Source organism: Trachinotus anak, unplaced genomic scaffold (assembly GCF_046630095.1).
Source record: "Trachinotus anak isolate AG129_WGS33_773 ecotype Australia unplaced genomic scaffold, CSIRO_AGI_Tana_v1 ptg000008l, whole genome shotgun sequence".
Lineage (NCBI taxonomy): Eukaryota > Metazoa > Chordata > Actinopteri > Carangiformes > Carangidae > Trachinotus > Trachinotus anak.
Genome location: NW_027273859.1, coordinates 8,505,804 through 8,533,450, shown reverse-complemented (window position 1 = coordinate 8,533,450; position 27,647 = coordinate 8,505,804). Strand labels below are relative to the sequence as shown.

The following is a 27,647-nucleotide window of genomic DNA, read 5'->3' as shown; positions in this document are numbered from 1 at the left end:
GGTAATGTGTTGGAAATATTAAAAAAGGCCGAGATCTAAAGCCATGCTGGCAGCTCTAATGTACTTCAATGCTCTAATGCCTTGAAGGTTAAAACACAACATTTCACAAAACACTTTTATTGTGAAATGTTGTATTTTCTACATAGGCAGAGCATCGCTTTGAACTAAATGCATTTCAGTCAAAACACAACTGCAGACCTCATGGTGGCACTACAGGGAAAATCATGGGATCACCACATTCATCAGGATACAGCCTCTGCCAATTGTCCATAATGTTGTCCCATAGTCCCACTGATGTTGAGATATTTCATAGGATAAGTAAATACTCAACTTCTGATGGTGCTAATGAAACTGTCACAGGATGCATCCTAGTGACAATGGTCATCAGGATTCAGCCTCTGGTGACCATGAATGTCTGTATAAAATTTAATGGCAATACAATCCAGTAGTTGTTGAGATATTTCAGTCTGGACCAAAGTTGTGGACTGACAGACCAACACCCCCCACCCATGTCCTAGTATAGCAAAAAAGTGGAATCTTGTTTATATATGCAGTGTACTCTATCAAAAACCTTGATCATGAACCTTGGCTCATAAACCCTGTTAAAAAAAAACAAACAAAAAAAAAAACACTACCAGGTATAAATATATTCAGGAGGTGTTCTCCCGAAGGCACTGTTGTTTAAATCCTGGCCAATAAATCAACTTAAAATATTGGAGGGCTCGTACCAAAACTATATATCTCAGTGTTATTGCTTTGCAATTCTGCCTCCATAACCACTTCGATGTGTCAGAAATTCCTCTCAACACCAGAAACAAGCCGCCACACTAGAATTATGACCCGGAGGCATTGTGTTGGTTTCAAACATCAAGCTACCTGCTCAGTCACGGTTATGTGATCTCTCTGACCAAATTAAACAGGAAATGGCTCTCTGCGAGCCTCATGGCCAGGGGGCATTAACTTAAAAAAAAATGATCTGTGATGACGTTTTGATTTCAATCTCTGTCTGATGAAACTCTGGAGAAATATGCTGCCTCCCCCAGTGGGGATGCAAAATAAGACTTTACACCTGTGTGTTTGCAACAGCCTGCCACAGGGTGTGTTTTTTGTAATATAAATAATTTAGGCACTCCACTTTAAGTTTGCCTGAGGAGCAACAAACCATAACCCTAATCATGAAAGCATCATGGCAGGCTTTAAAGGCACAATCCCTTATCACACACAAGTTGTTAATGTTTTCAGATGTTTAAAATATCCTACAGTATTTACATCAGTAATGTGCAAATACAAGAGTTAGCTTATAAACCTAGACCACAAATTTCTCAGTTATACATATAACTTCAGATTGCATAGCCGGTGAGAAAGCAGTGCTGTCTTGCAAGAGAAAAAAAATGCACAAAAGTGATGAAAAAAAAAAAAAAAGCTTTTTACAACCACTGTGTAAAGTAATGTTTGAACTAGCTTTGCAAGTAATGCTTTATTTAGGAAATGGCTGAAACCCAATTCTCAAGTTAATATACTTTAATAGTCACAAATATAACCACAAAACAATATTCCAGTTCTGCAGCGTTATGAAAACAGAATATATTTCCAAAATAAACTTCATAAATCTTTTTAAGATGATTGAGATGACAAAGCAAGTATATATAAAATATGCAATAAAACAAGGAACATCCATCCATCCAAACAATTTAACACAAATTAAAATCACTCTAAAAGGCTTCACATACCATTAGTGGGATAGTTTCTTACTCATTTAATGTGCTGTTACAAATGTAACTTTATTTACACCACAGGCTAAGCACTCGTCTGAGCTCCCAAAGGCAGTTATGGAGAGTTATATCAGTTGACACTGTTCCTTGAGCCCTGAGAGTAAATTCAGTACCTTGTGCTCTACTTATTCTGAGGAGTGAAGAAATACATGCATGAACATTATTCTTAGCAGTATAAAGCTAAGACAAATGCATCACAGTCTAATAAATACAACAACAAAACAGAAGCCTCTCCTTCAAGATTTTCTGGCAAAGCCGCAAAGCCATGATAACACTGCAAAAAGCAAATACTGTGAAGTATTGAGATTTATTTCGCTATGATATTCTAATTATAGAAATGATGCCAGTGAGGATGGCTTATGTTTTTATTTTTTATGCATCAAGTCCAGAACTACTTTTTATCAAGCATTAATGCCGCAGATAGTTAAAGATACACAGTTTCCTGTGTTTAAGATTCATTTCTAATTAGTTCTTTGTCATCCTGATATGTGCAGTTTTGCAGCTTGTCCAAAAAATAAAAACTGCTTTGAAGCTTCATTGAAGTCATTGAGTATTTCTAACATGAGGAGTTACCATTATTTATGTATGGTGCTGTCTGAGCATTTATCACAAATTTATATGGATAATGGATAATGTGGATTTACAGTATGTAATCACAGGAAGATTTTCCTCTCAATATTAGATTAGTCTGATAGAAAAAAAGTCCTGTTCCGTCGCAACATTAACAGCAATCATTTCTGGGAATCAGCAAAAATGCATAAAATTTCCCCCTGCATTAAAACTAATTTCCCATTTGATGTGATCACAACTGTGTTGCTGCATAGGTGTTTGAAAGTCTCTAGAAGCCAACATGGGGTAATTGTAATCAAGAAATAATGCTGACATTCAAGTATATTTAATGCACAAATACCCCTCAGGATGTACGTTCAGAAATCATTCAAATGACTGCTTTGACTAAATACTTATGTATCATACCATAAGGGCTGGTAAAGTGGTTTGTAAAAGAGTTAGTCCAAAGATTTTGTTAGAAAACAGAATAAAAACAACTGAGCATTCTTCAGGATTATAAAATATCAAGATTTGTATTTTTGTGGCACCACTCCTCAAGTCAAGTGCAAATGATCAAAGAAAGGCAACAGTGGAAACAATTCAAACAAGGCTCCTGCATTAATCTCTTTACTTTCAGTGGTACCTGTGCATTCACCCAGTGGTGTAAAACCATTGTTGTTATAAAAAAGGATGTAGGAGTCCCACATAAAAGCTAAAACCAACATAAATAAGAAATATATAGTCATGACAGAATCACATGTGAGGTAACCCAATCTTTTGTAGGATGTGATTAGTAGGTACCCAATGGACAGTGTCTTTGGGCACTGAGTGATATGACAGGAAAAGGCAGGTATGGTGAAGAGGATACCGAGACATGTGTTGGGGGTCAAGAGGAGGTGTGTCTCTGCCTTTGGCTCCCTGCTCTGCCCTTCTGCTTGTCATACTTGACAGAGACAATAAGGAAGACCAGCAAGGTTATGCCCTGGATCCCCGCCAGGAGGAAGAAGTAGTAGTGCAGAGAGCAGTCATTGATATTACCTAGAAGAGAGAAAACAAGGACACTATTATAACAAAGTATGGAATGCCTAAGCTGAAACTCAGGTGATGCTGAAAAACTTTGAGCTACTCAGTATAATGACAAATATGTAAATTTATAGAACAAAACAGTCAGTCACGACATATTCGGAGGAGGACAGCAGGAGGGTTCTTTTATCACACACTTCATGTTAAAAGAATACTAAAGGCAAAAGTAAACGGCCACGAGCTTGCAACTGTGACAGTTTGCTGTGTTTTTTTTTTAACCAGACATGAAAGGTAGCACTTGAAGTGCATGTGGCAGGGTAATGCGATTCTGGCAGGAATTAGGATTCAGTGGTATGGTGGGGGGGGTGAGGGGATTTCTTACTTCTCCTCTCAACACTGTGAACACAAAGTGAAGACAGTTGACCTTGCACTTCGCTGTTGACACAGAAAGGCGGTGTTGATGATGTGGGACTGAAGTATCAGAAATAACAGAGCAATATGGGCCCTCAGCTGTGATTTGACCCAGGGAGTCTTTCATCGGTATTAAAGGACTGCTTGTTGCCTCATGGGAACGGGATACAATAAAAAGGTGGAAGAAAATAAGCCGGCGCTTCCACTGTGATTTGCTGGGACTGAAATATGACTTGTATACAGGAGGGAGGGGGAAGACAAACACATGGTGCTGAGACTGACAGAACTAAGAGCATGCTGTACAGTTAGTTTCAAACATAAAAAAGAAAATTGAGCAATGCTATTTGTTGACATTCCCGGCCGACGTTTCGAACTGGGTCTGGAAACTCTAATTGTCTTAACGTTTGCTGCACAGTTGAAGTGGTCGTCCTCGTTCAGCATCACAGCTCAAGAGGAAAGCTCTAAACAAATCCTGTTTTCGCTTTGCTAGGGCTTTACATGAAGGGCAAAGTCGACGACAATACAATTGTCTCCACTGTTCGAGTATGAAGACAATTGGATTGGCATAAGAGGAGCTTTTGTCCTCTTGACCATGTCAGGCGGACCAATTGACTTTGTAGCCTACAGCATGAGATGAGGCGGTTTATTACTTTGCTGAACAATGTAACAATTTGGGGTGAGCTGGTTGCTGAACGCCGCTTTACACTGAACAAAGGAGGATTTTTAGGTTTTTATTTCTTCTTCTACAGCAGATTTAAGAACATGTCTTAGGTTTATGTAACAGTCTCCATGAAAAGCACAGTTTCGCCAGTGAACAGAGACCTATAGCTTACGTCCTACATTATTGGCAAATGAGTAAATGTGAAGCCCCGGAGCAAGCGGCTGTCTTCTCAGAGAGCTCCCATTAGCTTCTCCATGTGGAGCTGTCGCACCAAATAAAGAGCCAGAGAAAGAAAAGCAGGCTTGATTTTAATTAGATATGGGGGCAATTCTCAATTCAAGTTCTGCCTTTTCACATGGCAGGAGTGTGTGCACAGTGTGAGCGTACAGGAGTATGGTCTAATTACACCTGTCAATTTAAAGTTAACATCCCCCTGGATCAAGATGGTGCCAGAAACAGGATTTTTTAAAGATGTTTCATTTTTTTTCACATTTTACTTTTCTGGCTATCTTATTGAATCATTCTGAAGTGTGTTCATGTGATGCAGGTAGAAACACAAATTAGATACTTTGCAAACTGGTTTTTGCAGTTCCTAAATCTTGTACTAGAAAGTAGAAAAGCTCAATTCATGAGGTCATTACCCTTTATTCTAACAAAACCAGTGAACAGCTGATTGTGTTGTAAACAAAGCCTTGTAGGAAGAGCCCAGAAAGTGTATCATCACAATGAGACTGCTCTTTGTACAGTCTTTGAATAATGTGCTTACATGAAAGACTAAGAGCTGCAAACAACAAGTGCAAAGTGGTAAGTCTAGCAGACAGTGTGGGTTTCTCCAAACAAACCTGTATGTGCAGGAGCACAAACCACAAAAAGTGTGTGGTGATAAATAAATTGACTCTTAGGTCACATCACTGGTCGTAGGGTAAATGAAACAACTGTGTCACTCACAGTGACGCATGACGACAACAGCTCGACAAATGGGAAGATGCTTCTCTGGGAAATTATGGGACAGATCTGTGGTCTTTGTAACACAATAGAACAAATAAAAAACAATAAAAATAAATAAATAATAAAGAAAATATCTTAAAGTGTGACACAGCACAGCAGCATTTGCTTTGTAATGGGTTTAAAGAATAAAGACAAACTGCTACTCCCCCCCTTTTTTTTTTATATGAATAAGAGCGAAGGTTGTGATGTGTGGGATTAATGAGCTCTGGTAATCTGGAGTCTCCTGAATAAACAGCCCAATGCTGCGTTATAATTGACCCGTCTGATGTGTACAGAGGTGTGGCGGTTACTTTGTAGCAGCCTGGTGTCATTTGCATGCAATTTAATTGAGGTAAACAAAGTGTTTGACCGTGTGTAATGGTACTGTGGTCTGGCGCAGCAATTCTCAAATGGGAGGTTGCAGATTTATCAACATGTGTGTCCTGCTGCCTTCAGATGGCTGCAGGGATTTAATGAAATGAAGGAGAAATTTCTCTTACAGTAGAAATCAGCTGTGGACAACTGATCAATGTGTGATCAAGTGGTCAATGCAGACTGATTTACACACGTTGCTGTTTAACCTAAGTTTAATGTTTTTGATTATGTTTTAAATGTGTTTACTGGCCCTGTGTTTGACTAAAATTGCTTTTTAAACCTGCATTTACAATAAATTAATTTGTAATGTATGTTACATACAAGTAAAACAAAAGGAAAAGTCATTAGGATTCATCCTCTGAGGACAAGGAAAGTCAGAACCAAATTTAATTCCATTCCATCCCATAGTTGTTGAGTAGGGCTGAACAGTTAATTGAAATATTATCGAAATTGCAATATGGCCAAGTGCAATATAGTCATCACAGGGTTTTATGTTCTGATCCTAATCCTGACTACAAATGCAACGGTCTAGAATTTTTTTTCCCTGAACATAGACATAAATCTGTTCGTACGCTGTAACATTATTTAAACATTATTAAAGTAAACTGTACAATGTCAACAGCTGTGAATAAAACATGCCACACTAAGGGCCACCTCACTGCATTAAAGGCAGCTGTGCGTGTCACAGCGTGTCCTCAGCTAACACAGAAACCTTCATGTTGTTGTACATGATTTAACAGGGCGTCCTTTGCTATTAATCAAAGAGCAGGATTTACTAATTTGAAACAAGTGGTCCCGCTGCTTTGCATGATCAGTTGTGATCAGTAGAGCAGATCACGCCCTATAATGCCACCATGTGTATCGAGCATGGAGATAATTCTTCTCCCAGTCTCTCTGTTGTGTGCATGCTCCTGTGGATAATTAGAAATCGAGGGGAATAAAGAAACACCGTGATGATAGGATGCATTACACAGAGGAGATCCTTCGTCAGTGCTCTGTGCACTGGGCCATCTCTATAGTTTGAAACCTTTGATGTAGGAACAGAGAGCTGGCTGACGACTGTGAAGTTCTGCCAAAGCATTAATGAAACGAATGGCAAATGGAAAACCGGACAAACACTTTGACCCCTGTCGGAGTTTTAATTTATTTTGTTGTCATCTTAATCCAGTCAAAGGTTTAAATTGTGGAAAACAGAGCACAAACCAAAGCGGTGTTTGAATAATTCATAAAGTGCACAACAATGTGCTTGACAGGAGTGCACAGGAGGAAAAGGGAAGTGCATTTGTGGGTGTATTCTCAATCGATAATTCTCTTTAACAGATAGTAAACCAAGGGTCTGCTGCTGCAGTCTTAATTAACAGAGCAGTATCACTTACAAAAAGCAAGGGACATAGCATACAAATTTTGCAGAGTGAAGACAACAGCAATATCCAGAGCTTTTAGTAAAATATGATCTGAAAGTAGAATATAGACAATATGAAAATAAGTGCAGGATTTACAGTGACATATTCAACAATGTGTGTTGCTCTTGGGCAGGTACTGAATGTCAACACGAGGCATGAAACAAATTCAGATTTTAGAACATTTTTACCCCTTTGAAGGAAAAAAAACACTGCTCCTGCCCTGGTAAGATTATTCTGATAGATGACTGAATCTCAACCTTTGTTCTAGATTTCAAAACTTCTCTCTTAACTAGCACCCAAGCAGTGACAAAGGGACCTAGCAAAAAAAAAAAAAAAGTGCCATACAATTATCCGAACAGTCCTGAAAATTGTGCAAGGTTTCAGTTTTGTGAGGGATCTTGCTCCAAGTTCATTATACATTAAGTTAGGCTCTACCTCCTCCTTTCAGCCTCTGCCCCCCCAGGGCCCACTTGGCTGCTAAGCACTTTCGAAAATTATGGAAGGCTAATTACAGGAGCAAAAGACTAAACAAGGACTTGCTGTAAAAAACATTAATGAAGGCCATAAATATTTGACAGTTCTTTCAAAGGCAAATTCATAGCAAGGGAGGGAATAGTGCAGACCAATCGAAGTGGAAGACAAATTGTCTCAGAGATTTCCACCTGTGTGCTCAGAGGTCCTGTTTTACAACTCAGAGTGAGTAAATGACAAGATTGTGATTGTGATTACACTGAATGCCCCAACAGAAGGGGTCAGCCGTCTCATATCTGAGAGATATAAACTCATGGGACAGTCAACCTGCGAGTGGGTTTGAGTAGATCGTGTGAGTCCAGATGAAACAGGTCAATATCAATTTAACGTTTGAAAATGGATCAATTGATCCAGACCTTCAGCGCAATGATCCAACATTTTAATGCTTCAGTGCATTCAGTGCCATCCTCTGCCTCAGAGTGAAATCAGAGGGAATCAATACATGTTTGTTTCAGCTATAAATATAGTTATTTTCTGCAGCTCTCGTCTGCCTCAGAGAAACTTTACGATTGATGCCGGAGTTTGTTAATTGTCAAAATTGCCTTCAGTTGTCTCTGACATGTCTAATACACGCACCAAAAATTACATTTTCAAATAGATTCCTTTCAAACAGACTAAGAGTTCATGTTGAAGTTGCCAGATCTGACATTAAAGGTTTCCATTAAAACACTGACATTTCACTGAGTGTGATCCAACACTTCTTGAACAGGATGTGCGAATGTCAGCTCGCTCTGAATGTCTGAACACGTCCCAGACATCTGATATGAGATCAGTCAGGACTTAAACACTGCTCCAAGAAAAGGCCATTTCCTGTCACATGACCACAGCGGCTCACAAAAACCATTCACTTTGAGTGAATGACACTCCCACAAAGGTGGAACAAACTGAATGCAACAAAAGACACTTTCTGGAAACAAAAACCTCCTCCTGTGGAAAGGATAATGCTAGTGAAGAAAGTGATGGTTGATCTTTGGCCAACTTGGCTTATGAGGTTAACACAGCTCCATACTCTCTTTGACAGGAAAGGATGAGGTGGTGTTAGGCCAGCCCTATGAAAATACCAAATGAAAGAGCATGATGAATGACTACTCCACCAGATGTAACCAGAGGGGGGAAGGATGTGCCGTGGGATTTGAAAGATCAATAATTTCAACACATAAGCTCATGTTTTAAGTTCGAAAACAGATGTGGCTGAAATACTGTATAACCATTTTCTCTAAGGCTGTGCAGACCGCTGCCGTGAGCTTTCAGCTGCATATTCATTCACCCCCACATGTTGAAGGGGGAAATGATTCACATATGAACACTTAAAATCTCCAAGAACAGGGGGCCGCACTGAGGGGACGCTCAAGAAGTGACCTGTTGTTTTGGTTATGTTCTTGGTATGAGATTAACTGAGAGAGTGAGAAATGAATGTCTGCATGTTGTTCCTATAACTCTCACTAGAATTCGTTTATAACATAGTTCAACACATGAGAATAGTCAGATAAAATCCTAACAGCCTGCTGAATAGTCAACTGCTTAAAAAGTGTTATGGGCCATGAGCACCTCTGTGATTTTCCCTGCTGTCTTGAAGAACTTGAGCCTTGAACTTCACCAGTTTCCAAACCAGCTGGTAATACTGTTACAACGGCCAGACTCAACAGACTCCTCATTTACCTATGCTGACTGACATTACTTTATGCAGAGCAAGGGAAGATGGAGCTACAGCACGACACTGGAGAGCTGAGCATCCACCAGTGTGATGCCAGACTAGCAGTGCCATCTCCATGTAATGCTCCAGGGACAGCTTTACTTAAGAGGAGTAGGGCTATGTAATCAGACCCCCAGCCTGTGATTAATGCTGCTCATCTGTCTTCAGGCATGCACAGCTCAGTACAACTCAGCAAAGCTCACCCAAGATGCTGTTTACAGCACACCATTTTGCCCGCAGCCATGGAAATAAGTTGAATCCATTCCACCTAGAGAGCCACAAGATGTGGAAGATGCTAACATTCAGCAAACTGTGAAAAACAGCCACAAAAACAAACTGCGTGGTTCCTGACTGCACTTAATGCCTGAGCTTTGTGCCATGTGTCTTTTATCAGTGGCCAGGAGGATGTTTTGTTCCATTTCTGCAGCTCACCTTTTAAATTACTTCTTTTGGAAAGCAAACAGGAGTCTTACAGGCAATCCGGCTCTAGCTTAACTGCCTTATGAGTAAAGTAAGGCTGAGCAAAGGATGAATTTATGAAGCGTGCCAAACATCTTCCCATGCTAACATCATCAAAAGCAGTTCCCTACCTGTCTGCACTCTGTATTAATGAGCTATTAGGTGTTTGTGGGTAAACAATTTACAGTGTTGGCTTATTTACCGCATGCTCAGGGAAAAGTGCATCTGGCTTGGGAGCCTCCTCTTGCTAGGGAGCCGATCCATCTGCTGCCACCACCACGCTATTCATTCTACCACTTGGACAGATTTACACAAACCCTTTGTCGTTAGTCTGACATGTCTATTCATTATGGGAAACACTCTGAAAACAAGAGAGCTGCACACAGTGCCCCCCCCCCCCCGCATCTAATTTACAAACTCTTTAAGTGGATTTTAAATCAGCACGAGCTATGAACGTTCTTTAGGTGTGTCCCTCGAAAATAAATTTTCTGTTTTCTGAATCGATACCAACAATTCTATTACCAGTCCATACATATAGTCAATGTGCAAAGTCAATAGTGCCCTCTATACGCACTGCACATCTAACAGCGGGCTTGACAACTGTAATGCTCAATTCAGGTGCACTATGGACGGCCCTAGGAAAACTGTATGAGTACTGATCAATCATGTGTGTGCTGAAGACAGTCTGAGGAAAGCAGCAGCACTCTTTAAATTCACACCTGGATAAAGTCAGCCCAATGAGGACTCCCAGGAGTCTACATTCATGTCAACTGGCTAGAGCGTCAATAACACACATACTGGAATCTCACACCAAGTGGGCCAATTGCTTGTTTCTGAGAAATGCCAGAACACATATTATATAAAGCCTGGTGCACAGCTCCACAGTTTATTTAATATACATTCAAAGCTAAATATTTTTGTCATCATAGAATCAATTGATTATGGGTAAAAGCGTTAAAAACAGATACATTCATGTGGACTGATTCTTAGTGTTGATAGTGCCTTGTCATTCATTTTCAGGTGAGAGTGGACATGATGCTAGAGGAAAAAAAAAACCAAAAAACCAATAACAGTGTGTTGATTTTTCACACCCTTTCCTAAATATGGTTCAACACAGAAGACAAAACTTCAAGTTTTGTCTTCTGGGTTTTTGGGTTCCGGGGGGAGTATGGTTGCAAAGCTGAAACTTAAAGAAATTGACGGGAGGGCACCACAAGGAGTGGAGCCTGCAGCTTAATTTGACTCAACACGGGAAACCTCACCTGGCCTGGACATGGAAAGGATTGACAGATTGATAGCTTGACAGGATTGACAGGTTGCAGTAACTTTTTTCATAGCAGAAATGAACAGTGAACATAACACTGAAATATTATCACCTATTGAATTGATATGGTAAACATAGCACTCTGTTGCCTTTTTACACATGTAGAAGTTACAAATAAACATTAATATTAATTGATCGTCATGTTTCTAGCCACCTGATGCATATGGGTCCAATGTTCACTCTGTTTTTAGTTGTCTTTATCTGGCTCTTTAGTAGTTAAATGCTTTGCTAGTTAGCCAGTCAGAAATTACAATACATACTGCATGTTAAAGCTACTCCATCGCTTACCAAAGTCTCTGTGGGATGACATCCAGCCAATCGCCTTGAGGGAGACAATAGCCAACAACCCGTACCCCACAAATGAGCCAATCCCAGAGAAAAAGAAGAAGAGCCCCATGATGGCACTCTGCATGGACTTGGGGGCTGCAGAATAGGCAAACTCCAGACCTGTGACAAAGAGAGTATCTGTTGAATTGTTGTGGAATGTGTGGGCAATAAAACAGTGAAAACAGTTTACACACTGTGCCCTGCAGAATATAAAAGAAAAGGGTTCACATGTTACAGCCAGTGATAGTGTAGCCTGCATCATCATGCTATGTAGTTACAAGCTTTGCCAGAACGCATACTACCAAGTTCATGTCTGATAGTGGAAGAAGCGAGGCATGCATGTAACATAATTAGTTTTGTTGGCAGTGACTGTTGTGAGACCAAAAGGCCTCCTCAGCTGCTCCTTGGCAACTAATTTTCCATGGTGGCACAGGTCTATAGCGCCATTGCTGGGTATCTACTCTGACTGGTCTCCAAAAAAAAAACAACAAAAAAAAAACAAAACATATTATTTCTGAAAAAAGTATCAAAAGTATCACACTCATTATCACTCTGTATTTACTGAGAAAGAACTGAGAATGAGAGGGACCTAAGAGAAAGGATGACGTGGAGTGAAAATTAACATCAAATCTGTGTCGTTTATGCCTAGAGATCTGTCTGCCTGCGAGCTGACATTGATAATTTCATGGCACCTCGAACATGTGATTTTTCAAATGAGGCCCTATAGCTACATCTGTCAGGAGAGATTAGGGAGCCAAAGTTAAATACGTTTGCCTTTTAAGACCTTCCATGGAGAGGGACATTGCACAAACTAATGTGATGAATAGTTCCCTTACAGATACCTGCGCTAGTTGTGCAAAAAAAAAAAAAAAAAAAAAAAAACCTTTATAAGAAAAGAAATGAGATAAGAGCATGGCAAAAATAAGGTTGTTACTCAGTGGAAAACATAAATGACCTTTCCAGAATTTCACAACGATACATTTATTTAGATCCTGAGCTAACCTTTTGATAGCAACAAACACTGCTATGCATATCACAGGGGACTGCAAAGGTTGATGAGGGCTCTGAGATACAGCTCCGGACATGGCAAGGAAACAGTACAGACCAACATCATGACATTATGTTAAATACAGCTCTTTGTGACAACAATAATTTTAGATATGATCACGGTGGCATCCACAGCTTTCACCACACACAGAACGAACAGCTTGACCTTTCTCGACCAAAAGGCAGAATTATTCACGAAAAAAAAAAAGTCGGCCATGGAATTTAAAATGTATATAGAATTTTTTCCTCCCATGGGCATTGTTAGAGGGCTGATTTTTTTTTCTTAGAAAATAACATTAGCCTTTAACATTTTCCAAAGTGCAATACATAATTAAAAATCCTGTAGGGAATCATCTTGCAAAAGTTTTTTGCATATTCTTATTGCCTGAAAGCAGACAGACTTGGGTGGCGTATGTGCGGAGAATTACCCATTGTCCTACTAGACTGAGGATTGCAGTGAGGAAGTATAAGGCACCTGAGGTTTTAAAGAGATTTATTCAAACAGAAGAAGACTAAGGGGAAATATTCCTCTTTACCAGACATATGTCACAATTCTGTCAGCCAATTTCCCTTGAAGTAAGCTCAGTGGGATGCTATGCAGGGGGAGAAGAGAACACGTTTATTTTAAGGATCCCTATAGCTTTGTTATGTCTGGATTTGAATTTCATAGGGACCCTGATAGTTTTGTCCAAATTCCACTGTTTTATAGAAGCTTAATGGAATTCTGTTCAGGGGCTTTATCATACCCTTATTAAACAAATCTTAGTGTCCATGGATTTTAAACTAAAAGATGACAAATGTTCATTCCTATAAAAACACAGCAGTGAGTGGATCAGCTAGATAATCCTTCCACTGTGGAGAGAACAATATTAATGTTTCAATCTTCATTCTTAATATAGACATATAGCGAAGTCTATATAGAGGAGCCAACAACAACAAGATCAGTAGTGATAGGAGAATGAGTCAGTCATGGCTATAGGCGTAAAAATCTCCAATCACTAAGATAATAGAGGCCTGAAGCCATGATCATGACTGGAGAGAAAAAAGAGGTGACAAAAAAAGAGTATAGACCGATCGAGAGACTCCAAACAGATACAGTGCATTCGGAAAGTATCCAGACCCCATCATTAACTTAATTTTGTTATGCTGCAGCCTTGAGCTAGAAACAAAAAAAAATCATCAATCTACATTCCATACCCTGCAATGACAGAGGTGTAGAAATCAAGGTGCAGGAATATCTCAAAGATGATCAAGAGAAATGGGAGGCATCTGAGCTAAATTTCAAATTTCCACTTATGTCATTGAGATATTTCAGTTTTTGCTTTTTAATAAAAATTATGTTTTTCACTTTGTCATTATGGGAAACTGAGTTTAGATTGATGAGAGGGAAAATGAGTTTAAACAATTTTAGCATGAGGCTGACATAACAAAATGTGACAGAAGTGGGGGGATGTGAATACTTTCTGAATGCACTTCAGATAAACACAACACTAGGAAGATTTCTGTTGAGCCTCACAGAGTATACTGTAGGATAAAAATGGCCCACAGTTGCAAAGTTTTACATCCTATTTGGTACATTTCTCACAGACAAATTTCCCTCTTTTAATAAAGGAGAACATTGTTGTTGTTGGTTCACACTTGTCTCAGATTTCGCAGCAAGGATTTGATATAACATTAGAGCAATTTCTGGCATTTCATCTTTAGGTCAGGGCTCACAAGAAATGAAAGCCAGCTTCTTACGGAGCAGTTTTCAGCTGATGCCCTGAAAGTATCAAAAAGAAGTTTGCAGCTGTCAGTTTCAGCTTGAACTATTCTGACCTGCTTTGAGTCAACGCTTTTCTTTGTAATTATTTTCTTGAAAATAACAGGGAATCTATTTCTCTGGGGAAAGCAAATTGTGCTAAATTTCCAGTGAAGGATTATGGATGACCTCATATTGATGAGCATATGTCTTAGAATGATATTTACTGGAACAATATCAGAAATTTGAATTGAAATCAGACCTGGGGCCATATTCACGTAACAGCTTGCCTACTCTGGAAAGTTAGTGCATGTGCTGCAATTCTGAAAAAAAAAATAAAAATTCTTCTACCAACCTGTCTACTAACAAAAGATAGAAAAAAAAAGGATTCACAAAGGACTTCGGCCATCAAGTCACTGAGGTGACAAAATGATGAATAGGGTGCTTATTACCAAGCTCAGGACTTTCATAAGGGTTAATTCACCAAAGTTACCCTCAGTCCTAGTGGTGTCTAGTCATGCAGACAGTTTTGGGTTATTGTGCCAAGGTTTTGGGACATCTGCCTTTGGAACTTTGGAACCCAATGGATATTAATCAGTTTTGTTTGTGCTCTATGGTAGGAGATTTGTCAAACTGCAGAATATTTTTTAATAGTCTTTATACCTTGTCAGCCATATATGTGGTTGTATTAGTCCATTGTGAGCAATGTAGCAAATCAATGAGTCTGACTACTTTATCGAAATGCAGGTTTCAGGTTACAAGAGTTTTGCTTCAGTGTGATGAAGTGCTATGATTTGTTAGGTGTTTAATTGGACAGAAGCAGACATTCACAACTGGCTATTTTACCAAGGGATTGATTTTATGCACATCAAACCAGCACTGGAGTGTGGTGAACAAGATCATGTTAAAGTTTTGACAAGTTCTTACTTAAGGCTTGCATTCACTAGAGTGAAGCCCAATGTGTATGCGTGTGTGATATTTCTTTTTTTTTTTTTTTTCTTTTTGCTATAAACCAACCACATTGCCTGTGAGATTATGCCCATTTCAATTGTAATATACCGTTGGCTTTACAGTGAGCCAAGGATGGTACCTTTGTTCTGGCAGTCATTAGAGTCTCCAGTATAATGCCTTGAAAAATGAGAGTTGGTGCGTACAATTCTTAAGAGGATGTTTAATACTCATTCCCTGCCTCTTTGCTCTACATGCAAATGTAACTGTCAGCACCTTCAAAGTGCAGGACTGATAATTAAACGTACCTTCATTTTCTGTGTATTTAAGTGTAATATGTCCCTATGAACAGTCTGACAGCTGAGGGAGCATTCTAATTGGATAATTAAGAGTTGAAAGTTGCAATACAACTCATTTCAGTGATATTTGTATATTATCTTTTATTATCTATTTCGAGTGTGACTGTGTGTGGGGGAGGGGCCAAGGGTATACAACATGATACAATATTCATTATGTTGAGACACATTTAAATTCAAAGTGGTAAATGTCCAGCACACACCAGCTGACTGAGGTGAAAAGTTTATGTTATGATGTCGAAAGTGTTGCAACTTTGACTCTCAGGGAAACACGGTACAATATAAAGTTGATATCTGTGTATTTATCCATCTTATATCTGTTTGGACAGCAAGCTGAGGAAGAGGGCTGATGTGAGGCGAGTCACTGGCTGGAGCAAAGGCACAGCTTAATTATCATTTCAAGTGTAAAAAAGTTACTTTTTCCACAACAGGTCCCATTACTGAACAATGCTTTTCAAAAATCAGAATAATCAATTGTCCATCGACATCTTGGGCTATTTACTCTGGACTACAACCCACAAACACATTAAAGCTGGTGCAGTCTGGCAATGAATCAAACACACTGCTCAAAAAGGGTTTACACATTTATCTTCACTGCACTCTTTCATTCTAAGGAGAATTTTTTTTTTCTCGCAATCCACTCAGAGGGGCTCAGTGTGAGGGTGAATCAGACTAACTCAAACCATGACCAGGAGGATACTGTGTTTTAGAGTTAGACTCTAAATCATCATGTCCACCTGACTGCAGTGCTAAATGAGAGCTTCTGTTAGTCGTAAATTCCACTGGAGATGTCAAACAACTGTACCTGCAATGCTGGCAAAGATTTCGCTGATTCCTATCAGCACATACTGAGGCACTTGCCACCATATGGGTAGATCTGCTGCGTAGTAGATAACGTTGCCAAGCACCTGGTCAATGGTACCATTTGATTTGACGATATCCAGGCGTTTGGTCTCCAAAATACCTGAGGGAACGGACACAGAAAACATAAAAATCATTAGCCTTGGGTAGAGAAATCAAAGACGGACGAAGGACTGTCAGAAAAAAAAGCCATAGATACTAAAGAAAAAATGCAAACAGGGCAGTTGGTGAAACTCTTGTATATTTCAGTCAGGATGAAGAAACAGTATTTATCAGTTCTGAAGTCCATGACAGCAATAAACAGCCAAACACAGCCGGAGTTAGAGGATTCAGTGACAGTCTATTAAGGATTTAACTAGTTTCTAGGATACCCTACCACTTCATTAAGATCACATCTGCATGCCTGCATATTATGGCAGTTTGCAATAGAACAGTGCAGACAGTTCAATAATAAGAGGGAAGCAGTTGTCATCAACCGCTACCGCCTGCTAAAAGCTTTATTTGATAGCTATTATCATGTAACCAGCAGCTATTTCCAGATAACTCCCAGAGACAGCCTCCTATAATAACTACACTTAATGCTGTATTTGAGAGGAGTTGTAGCCTTGTAATCCGACTATCCTAAAATACCAGCCGTCCATCTCAGGCAGTGTGGCCACTGGGCTGCCCAGAGCAAGTCTCATACTATAAACACATATCCCTGCTTTTATTTCCCTTACTAAACATCACACATCAGACAACCCAGTGTGATCCCTGGCAGCCTTGGTCCAGCTTTTATTTAAAAGAGAAAAAAAAAAAAAGAAAAAAGAGCAAGAGATGCTTTTGGACACCTAAAAGCCATTGAGCTTTAACTAAAGCAGATTAGAGCATAAAGTTAAGAGAATGTGATACAACAAGCTAAAAAAAAAAAACCCATCTCTTCAAAAGCAGTGTTAGTGCAGCTTTTCAGAGCTGGGCCCAGCATGTGGCTTAAGTCTGGGACACAATTGAAAAGGGGGATCAGAATCAGTCCACTGTCGCCTTGACAGCGTATCTTCAGCTGTCTCTCTGCACTGCACGGGAGGTCCAGCTGTCCTCGTGCCATCCATGTCAGCCTGTACGATGAAATCCGGTGAAATACCTCTGCAACAATGTTATCCTGACAAATTCCTGCACATTTCTTGCACATGATGATGAAAGTGATTCTAACTCTGAAAAGCAGTGGTGTGAGCAATGTCGTGGACACAGAGTGGCAGGCTGACAATGCAATGTCATTGACTGGCTATTCTCTGCGCAAATGATGCCACACTTGGTCATCCACAACTATCCAATTTCAACTAGTGGACAGATACAGATAAGCACTGAGGAAACATGGAAAGCCAGCTGAGGCAAATACAGTTCAGAACGTATTAACAGTGTGAGGCAGCTCCCATGGGTCAATCTGTGTAAAGTGTGTGTGACTGTAAAGCAAGGAAATGCTGGGGATAAACAGCAAACAGCCTCAGCAAATTATTCTTGATGCAGACACAATTTCATTAACACTGGATCTCAATAACTCACAAAGAACCTTACTGTACAGATTGAATCCATCTGTCCGATGTGACTCCTAAAATCCAGGTCAGAACTGCGTTGCGCACTTGCTGTGTATTCACCTACTGTTCTGTGACCAATGCCCACACCACTGCACCACCATCGTAAACCCTTTCTCTCCACTCCCAGGACTCTAAATTGCTTCCTACAATATTAAGAATTTATTTTGCCTGAATTCAAATGCAAGGATAGCATTTTCCTTCAAGAAGCCAAATGGAAAAGTAAATACCTGAATAGCTTTTGAACATCAGAAATGAACATGTTAGAGCACCTTTCCGTCTAAGATTGCTCATGTCCTCTGAAAAGAAAATATTACTTTCAACCGAAAAGTAGGCGCATGGGATTTGGTTAATAGACCTATTACCAAATCTCGCTGATTGAAAAGGATGTTGTTGATGGGCTAAGTCAGGCTTTAGTAACTCAGACTAGACCATCTGAAAACTCTCCCTCAACAAACTTTCTCATCTCCTTCACTATGTCCATATAAAGTAAGGCACAAGGTTGAGAATTTGGTCTGATACCCCCTTTCTCCCTGTCTTATTTATTAATACAGACACAGAAAGCACACAGATGCTTACATGGGCACTATCTCCTTTAATCTATAGATTATATCGACACATATTATCACTGCTTGTATCAGAGGCTGATTAAAAAGGCTATTTACATCATAAGGTGAGCGTTTACCACATATACAATCTATAAATAAATAAATATTAATATAAATATTTTGTTTTGTCTGTATTAGCCTGTTATCATACTGTATTTTTCCACATTAATCTGGTTGTGCTGTCTAATGACTTGATAGAAACATTGGTTTTGCAGATCAAGATTAAGAGAATCACTTATTGAATCTTATTTGACGTCTGCAGGGGGACAACAGTAGCAATAATGGAGCTGCTCTAGCAGCATTTACAATATTCAAGCATAGCAACAAATAAATTATAGCTGATGTTGTTATGCTCGAAAGACATTTATGGAAATATTTGTTACTGCCTTTGTTAAAATCATCTGAAACACTGAACAGGGCTATTCAGACCTCTAATAGGTAATTTAGATTGATTAGATTTAATAATGAAATAATAAATCACACTACAGTATTTGCTGTATTCAAAATGCATCATTATTTTAATTTGTACAAACAAAATATTTAATAAACTCATTAAAAAAATTAATTATCCTGCACAATTGTTGTAAAATTTGATTCAGTGCATGTTTAACAATCACTTGGCAACCTGACTGAAGCCAATACACCAGCCAATATCTAAAAGGTCACTAATGACAGAACATGTTCATATTCTATGTGGTAGATTGTGCATCTGAGAAAGGGGAAAGGGCAGCGGTTGTGGAAAATATAATGTGCATTGATTCTAAGGAGTGCTACTGATTTGCTTTCTTCCTGCCTCCAGGCTTGTCTCTCTCAAAACATTTTAGCCGGGATGTATCAATGCTCCAGCACCCGCTGACAGGCCTGGCTGAGACTTTATTTCCAAAATAATCCACAGGCTGGAAGTAAATAGGACTGAACAGCGCTGCCGCATGCAGGTGCAGTCATTCAGGACCAAAAAGTGAGATGCCACAGCTCCCCCTGTGCTCTACGGGCCGAGGAAAAAAGGCACAACCGTTTTCTGGGCTGTTTTCCCCTGTGCCAGGTGGAAAGGGATGTTTTAATTCAGGGGCAATTAATATGTCTGTGACAGACCATCCACAAAAAACAACACGGTAAAGGCAACCATTAGTTAGAAAAATGGATTTGCCAAATACCTGTAAATCATACTCAGGGCAGATTGATAATGCCTCAGCTTTAATATTCCTCATAGAGCATGCCACATTTGTACCATTGTTGGTGAGAGACAGAGCTATTTGTAACATCTTTCTTTTGAATAAAACTCAGAAATTATGTAGATGTGACACTGCAGCGTCATTGCTCATTGCCTTGGAAGTACTGATTACATGTGGCATTTATCACCGAAAACAAGCCCTCGCTCTGTTGTTTCCTTGGTGTTTTTCTGGCCTACTTAAGTGACAGCGTAGAGAGGACATGTCTGTTAGTGCACTCACCCGCTGCCACGGCTGACCACATCACAAAGAACATCCCCACTGCAATCCTCTTCAGAGAGGAGGGCAGCAGGCCGCGACGTTTCAAGATGGGGTCCACTACTTTGTCCTTAAGGGGAATCAGCATAAGGATGAGCACTGCGTCAAACATGGTGAGCCAGGCAGCCGGGAAGCGGAACGTCATCTGGGGGATCCAGAGGAGAAAGATGAGGTAAAACTGTGTAAAAAGGCAACAAAGCATGAAAACTACTGAGAATATCAATGCATTCCAACACAGTTCAGCAAGTGTTAGTGTGCACATGAGTGTGCCTGCAAGTGTGTGTACGTTGGGCTTGATATCACTTTGGCACCCCCAGGTGGTCAAAACCAAACATAAAGATATGAAAAATATTTCAATTCACAGTAAAGAAAACACACAGTCTAATAAATGTATTATTAGTGAACAAATAACATAATTATTATTATCACTATTGTTATTATTATCATTAGTAGTAGTATAAGTAGTATTAGTAGTATTGTTTGTATGAGTATACTTTTCAAGTGCCTTGAATTGAAGTGTCAATTCAAAATAATTTTTCAGCACAGATCTAAAGCTATTACCATAAAGTGTAATCTATGTGAGGAATAATTACACTGTGCAAACAATGAGAATACAAAGTATCTACAAGTTCAGGCAATATCTCATTGTAGGAGCAAAGAAAGACTGCAAACTGCTGGAGATGTTTTTTGTAATTCAAATTCCTAGTGCCATCTGAGCTCCCGATGTGTCTCTGGTTTAACACTTCTGATAGCATCATTTATTCTCAAATTGAATTTCCATTTCTTGGAGTAACCGCTGGCAATCTATACGCAGCTCCTTAAAGACTGTTTTCCTCCATTGTTTGTGCATTAACATATTCAAAATGATACAAAGTGCTCGGTGAGATTTTTTTTCTTTGCCAAGGGAAGCCTGGCATGAATGACGGGGGTGTCCTAGCAAGCCGCGGTCTGTGATAGGCATGGCGTTCAGCATTTTCTACTTCCCAAATGGGTTACATACATATGTATGCATACATACTCTACATCATGGGTAACAAGAGATGATAAACAAGCATTAGTGACAGAGCAATTAAAGAAAAAAAATAAATAATGTTTCTTTTGTGGACAATTCTCAAATCTTTGGTCTTTTGAGGAATTATAGGCAGTTTTACCTCCTCAGGCATCAACATACATTCAATTTAAACAATGTGAGAAGATAAAAATCACTCTCTCCTTTATATGTAAAAGTCAGGTTGGGAACCATTGCTCTATATGTATCACAGGATGCCATACAGATATTACAAGGCAGTTTTAATTTTAAAAATTAATTGAAAAGTACAGACTCCCTACAAAATGTAAGTCAAACAAATATATCAGCAAATACTAAACTAAAACAAATACATGTCACTTCAATAGAGTGGTAATGTCAAGACATAATCTGATGATAAATAATTACAAAGCCTGCCTTTCCCGGTTTCCCAGTTATAATTATTAGTTTGGACTCTTGTTTCTTGAAGAGACAGTGTTTGTTCATCTTAGGCCCTTAGATGTGACAGGTGAGGTGAAGGAGCGAATCATAGAGGCATCTAATCTCACTTCCCTTTTGATGTTGAGAAGTGTCGAGGCTGGTAGCAGAAACACTTAGTTCCGTTTTTGAGACGTGATAAAAAAGCGTGAGAGGAAAAAAAAAAACCAACAAAAAAAAAATATATATATAGTTCTTAAACACAGTCAGACACAGTGGAATGTGAGTAACCAAAACTAGCTGAAACCAGTTTAACAGTGTTATACTGAATATTATTATGAAATATAAGAATATATATGTGCCAATTATACAACACAAGGTTTGATTGTGTGGTTTACAGGCAAGTGTTTCACTTCACATTTCCATGAAATCAGTACACTTCACCAATACCTCCAGTGTGCCTTTTCAAAAAGCAGAACAGCTGTGCTATGCATACTACACCTCCTGGTCTATTCCAATTTCATCATTTCTAAACCTTTGATTTCTGAGGAGTTGTGTATCATGTGGAGGAAGTGAGGGAGTTTCACTCAGAAAATACAATCTGTCAGAGTGAGACACAGGTAAGCCAGCAACACTCATCAGGAGGAGTCAGGAGGAGGCGCTGCTGCAGAGAGACACAATCACAGCCAGGTTGCTAATCTGTGAGGTTTTAGTCTGTGAAGTAAAGTTCTGACTTAATCCCCAAGGCATTACCAACCTTTGCTGCTGCCTCCAGCTGTTGCCTACCATTGTGTCAGTGACCTACTAACTCCTTTAGTTTCAGTAGTGAAAAATCTAGTTCAAACCTACTTATGTGGAGGCAGGTTAGAGCTCCACACTGGCATGTTAAAAGCAACAGAATTATACAGTAGCTGGTTAATACGTGAATAACAAATCACAAACTGCACATGTAACCACAGTGATGCTATTTTTTAATTAAACAAGAAACAGGTACTTGGGCTGAGAGGGTCTCCACTTTAGGTTACCTTGTGGGCGTCAACACTGCTGTTGGAGGCAGTATCAGGAATCCTCAGATGGAGGCCCTGCAGGACGTACGTTGTCTGCATCTGCAGCACAATAAGGAGATTAGAGTCTCAGCATGAAGTAATTCTCCACTTTCTGATCACCAGGATGTCTGGTGCAAAACCATTCTTCTCCAATATTGAAACGGAAAACAATCTTCCGTCATATTAACACGTGAGCATAGCTGCATGCAGAGAGCTCATATTCCCATATTAAATTCCTTCACATTTTTCATCTTATCTGAAAAATTACTCGTAAATTTTGATTCAATGTAAAATGGGTGGATCCTACCTGGAAGTACACAGTCCAATATGGGATGAGGGCAAAGAAAACTGGGAGGATTTTCACCAGGGCTTTCACTTCCTCTACTTTCTCCTCTGGAAATTTTCCTCCATAGGTCACTTTGGCACTGTCTAGTAGTGTTGGCTTGTTGCTTCATGGGAATAAAAAAACAAAAAAACAATAAAAATTTAAAATGCTGTTTAAAAGAAGAGTGATTGACAGCATAAAATAAACACATAGATAAATATAGAATATACTAGAATTATTGTTAAGTCTTAAAGTGGGAGACTTAATCAGCCTTCTTTATGAACATCTCACTCGTAAATAACAGCACTTCTAGAGACAGGAAAGAAACTTTATTCTAAAGCCTATAATCCCCATCTCAGGAGAGAATGCCTTAATAAGAAATTCTTGAAAGGCCACGGGATTGGCTAACTTAAAATATTCAATGTCAAGTTTTTGAACCGATTGTACTACTTTGGTTCAAAGTCAAGTAACAGCACTTCAGAATAACTTTTCACCACAGGGAATGAAGATGAATGCCTGGTCCAATGGAGAAAAAAAAGAATTATACAGGGGATCAAAAGAGGCTTTAACATAAAGGTCTATCAAGAACACCTGGCTGTGTTATTCCACTGGATCAGAGTCACCATCCCACTGAACTCTACCACAAACTAAAATACTAGCTACACTGTAGGAAGGAGCCTTCCCATTGTGACTGATGAATGCTTTGCTACACTGCAGTTAATGTGAGTGTGCTGTTTGTGATTCAGTGCATTTTTTTTTACCACTTTTATTACTTGACAATACACTTTATCTTTTTCTAGCATATAAAAAGCCTATGCATATAAAACTGACTGATACATATAGGTGTTATGCCGCTCTCACCGGAGCAAGTTAGGTTCCTTGGGTTTTTGGGACCAGCAGGCGAAGCTGAGGATCTTGGCCATATCTGTGAAGGCGCTGCCATCAGCAGGCTTGGTGATGAAGACAGTTCGGCCCAGGAGGAAGACCAGGAAAGAGACCCCGAGGCACACTGCTGGGATGATGTAGCCAAGCTTAAAGCTGATATTTTGCTGGATGTAGGCCACACCTCCCAGAGACAGGATGGCTCCTAAGTTAATGCACCAGTAGAACCAGTTGAAAAATCTGCGTGTGGCCTCCGGCCCTCTGTCTTTGACCTGAGATTACATACAGAGCAGGAAGACACACATACAAGGAGATCAATTAAAATAAAATGATTTAGCCATCTCAGAGAAAAGACCTTGAACCCTGACAATTGCTACAGCTGTATCATAACTGTTTGACCGTCAACCAGCAGTCTTTGTCAGCTACAATATAAAAGAAGTCTGGTCATCAGCACTTTCATAAGAAAGTTGCCACATGAGGAAATTCCAAAAAGTGCATTTGAGCAGCAGCTGCATTGGTGAACAAAACTACAAAATACATGATATAAACCAGCTTGAAAAATCATGGCAACATAGAACAGAAAAGACAAACAGCAATGACAAAGAGGAACCATGATCACAAGCTGAAACTGACAAGGATGTGAAAGTAAGTCAAATGGTTAAAAGTACTGTATTTAGTGTGATAGTAATGGGGTAGTAATGCAATTAATAGCCAAATGAAATTGGTAAATGTATTAGGTGACAAGAGAGGAGTGATTTTTTTTTTTACTACTGTTGTAATATAAGCAAAATAAACAGCAACTTTTTGTTTATTCTTTATCTGCCTACTGTGGCTCTGAGCTTTCTTACAAAATCTGCTATGACAGCCGACACTATTAGCTTACTAAAACTGCAATAAATTCAGTTATATCAGTTACATGTCTATGCATGCACATAATATTTTTCTCATAGTGCCACTGAGCCATTCCACATGCAGTCGTCCCTGTGGAGGAAAAGATTTTATCAGTGTGTGATGAAGTGGATATGACTTTTATATATGAGCACAAAGGATGCTGCAGTACAGCCACAATTAACTATAGGGGAGATAATGTCATGGCATTCACAAGCTGATGCTGAGCATAAATCTCTCTGGGGTTCCTCTGTGCAGCTGGTCAGTGTCAGTTACAGAATCACTTGATTGTCCTGTGTTACCAACAACTGTTTTAAAATAATACATATACAGGGTAATTATGGTTTTGCTGCTCCTACATTTACTTTTGACACAACATCAATCAGAATAAGTGGTTGTGTTCCCTCCAGTCTTTAGTCATGTCAGGACAAGACAAACATTTTCAGTTTTGGCCCTCAATGTAATCAGTAAATATTACATTGCTGACAGACATTACATCTCACAAAAAGATAAAAAAAAGGGATACAGTTGCAATACAGTTTCCTCCCGCCTGAATCCTGCTTTAATTTCACGCCCCAAACTTCAGATCTGTCCAGCACCAGCTGCCTACACAGACACATCTATGCCGGTCTGGTGTGAAGCCCCACTTAAACTGTAACGTTATGATTATTGTGCTCAAGGTGCATATTAATTTAAAAAATTAAAAAATAAAAAACCCATAACATTAACCATGGCGAGCTTCACACTGCAAAAGGGTGCGATTACTCCATAGACAGAAATCAAGCCTCAAGTAACGTGAAATTTTCAATTTTACTGAAACTGAGCAAATTTCAAGTATCAGCAGCTGCTTATTTCGGACTTGCAGCTGGAGGAGCATTAGTGGGAAAATTCTGCCTCGTGATGAATTTCATAATCCAAATTTAGCAGAAAAAAGTATCATGTTTGTCAAGGTTATTTAGTGTTTTATAATTATTTTGCCCTGAAAATCTTTAACACTAGTAAAAACTTTGCTAATTCAATATGTTGCTTTATGTTGTATGCTGCTGTAAGATGCCTCTGTTTCTGTTCCTCTTTGTTTTACTCCAATGTATAGATTTTGCTTGATGTTGTACATGCTGTGTGTTTGTACACGATCAAAAGGAGCATCGACAGAAACGTGAAAATCTTGTATTGAGCATAGTGAGATCAAGTACTAAGCATATTCACCCTGCAAGTCCCCTTTGAAAGGCTTTATGCACTCCTGATTCGATTACTGTGAGAAACAATGATCCTATTGATGAACTTTCCCACTTATAAAACAGCTTCTTATAGGTCCACTGGATAATCTGACATTATTATGTCACCAAACTGCCAGATGTGGTGTGTTTCACTCCTTACCATTCACAGTATTGTTGTTGGTTCTTTGTGTGGGTGTACATTTATATGAGTGAAAAACAGCGGGGTTGTTATTGGCTCTACATTATGGTCAACAATGTCTGGCCATGATGAATAACAGCATGCATGTCTAAGTGAACCGTCATGGTTTAGCAGAAGTCCCATCACATGTTAGACTTCCATGATGTCACACTGCATACCAAATCTTACACAGGCCTATGTGAGAAAATAAACCTTCTAGCTTATGATAAACTCTAAGTCTTCTTTAAACATTATTATTATTATAACATATTTAATACGGACTTTGAGATTTTAAAGTAATATTGTTCATACTCTACCTGATCTGCCCCAAATGGAGTGATGTTGGACTTCACAGTGCCCACACCTAACGCAATTAAAAAAAGTCCAGTGTAGATTATTGGGCCACAATATGGGGCACGAATGGGGCAGGTTACATTGCTTGGAGGGGTAGTGTTTGTGCGCAGACACTCAGCAGGTTGCACAGGGAAGGCCATCTCTTCTCCACACAGGTGTATCCTGGTGTCTTCTTTTGAAATGAAAGGGAAAAACAGCAAGCCAGCAAGATATAGGATCAAACTCGAAGCAATGGTCCAGAATTTCCCAAGGTAGGCGTCAGCCAACCAGCCTCCAAAAGGTGAAATCAGGTAAGTAACACCCATGAACACCAGAGGTGCCTGACTCGCCTGAGTGCCCTCCCAATAAAAAGGACTACTATTGAGAAAAAGAACCAGATTGGATGTGATGCCGTAGAAGGCAATCCTTTCTAACGACTCGGCCAGCAGGACGGCTGCACATGCTAGTCGTCTTCCCTGGAAAACTGATGGTGCTGGAGGTCTGTGTGCAGAAGAGTCCAAAAGAGGGGTGCTCTCACTGACATCCCTGTTGTTAGCCATTCTCAACCAACTTAATGGCTTAGGCTCCTTTTAGGTTAGCAAGAGTTCAAACCTGGGAAGAAAATACAGAGCAAGTTAAACAGGCCAACCAAACGCTGTCACCACTGTTTACACAGAGAAAACAGCAAGCTGTGCCTTACTCATAGTTTCTGAATAGTCCACGGAGTCACTTTCCTCACTATATGTGGTACAACAGTCGTGTGAACCTAGCTTTAGCACGACAGCTTGTCAAGAGTTAGGTTTTTACATTACCTTTAATTATTGACACACGTCCCCGGGGGTCATAGTTATCTCCATGAACCTAGATGACATGTACCGCTCAAATGTTTACTTTGCCTCGTCTCAAATCAACACTTTATCAAAGGAGAACTGGAAGTCAACAAGAAAAAAACAGTCACAGTACTATCGCGTGACACAGAGCCCAGTCAATAAACGCTCACTCTTGCGTTTCCGTGGAGACGATCTACAAATGAAGCCCAGCCGACGTGCCGCGTCAGAGAGGCGACCAGCAGCCTCATCCAGGTGATTTGGAAGTTTGTTCAGTTCCCGCAGGCGTTGTACCGCCGAGAGAAGGAAGTAGTGGTGCGGTTATCTTTTTCTTTTTTCGTCACAGCTGATTCTGGTGTTGACATACATGAGACAG

At 39.6% G+C, this 27,647-nt stretch overlaps 1 protein-coding gene across 1 annotated transcript; it reads right to left on the bottom strand.

Moving 5' to 3' along the window:
* Positions 1-1,441: 1,441 nt before the first annotated feature.
* On the bottom strand, positions 1,442-27,443 carry slc15a4 (solute carrier family 15 member 4). Its single transcript, XM_071482338.1, has 9 exons — positions 27,257-27,443; positions 26,429-27,056; positions 23,808-24,100; positions 22,929-23,070; positions 22,601-22,681; positions 20,096-20,276; positions 16,413-16,571; positions 11,477-11,635; positions 1,442-3,359 (listed from the first exon to the last, which is right to left on the bottom strand). Exons 2-9 carry the CDS (start codon positions 27,002-27,004, stop codon positions 3,208-3,210), a joined length of 1,743 nt encoding a protein of 580 aa, XP_071338439.1. The 5' UTR covers positions 27,005-27,056; positions 27,257-27,443; the 3' UTR covers positions 1,442-3,207.
* Positions 27,444-27,647: the final 204 nt, after the last annotated feature.

Bases quoted from the DNA above. Each gene is read 5' to 3' on its own strand.
- slc15a4 (XM_071482338.1), bottom strand. From the start codon at position 27,004: ATGGCTAACAACAGGGATGTCAGTGAGAGCACCCCTCTTTTGGACTCT. The intron at 22,682-22,928 runs GTAGGATCCACC...ATTGTGCTGCAG, and splicing joins ATTGGACTGTGTACTTCCAG to ATGCAGACAACGTACGTCCT. The intron at 11,636-16,412 runs GTACAGTTGTTT...TCTTTGTCACAG, and splicing joins AATCTTTGCCAGCATTGCAG to GTCTGGAGTTTGCCTATTCT.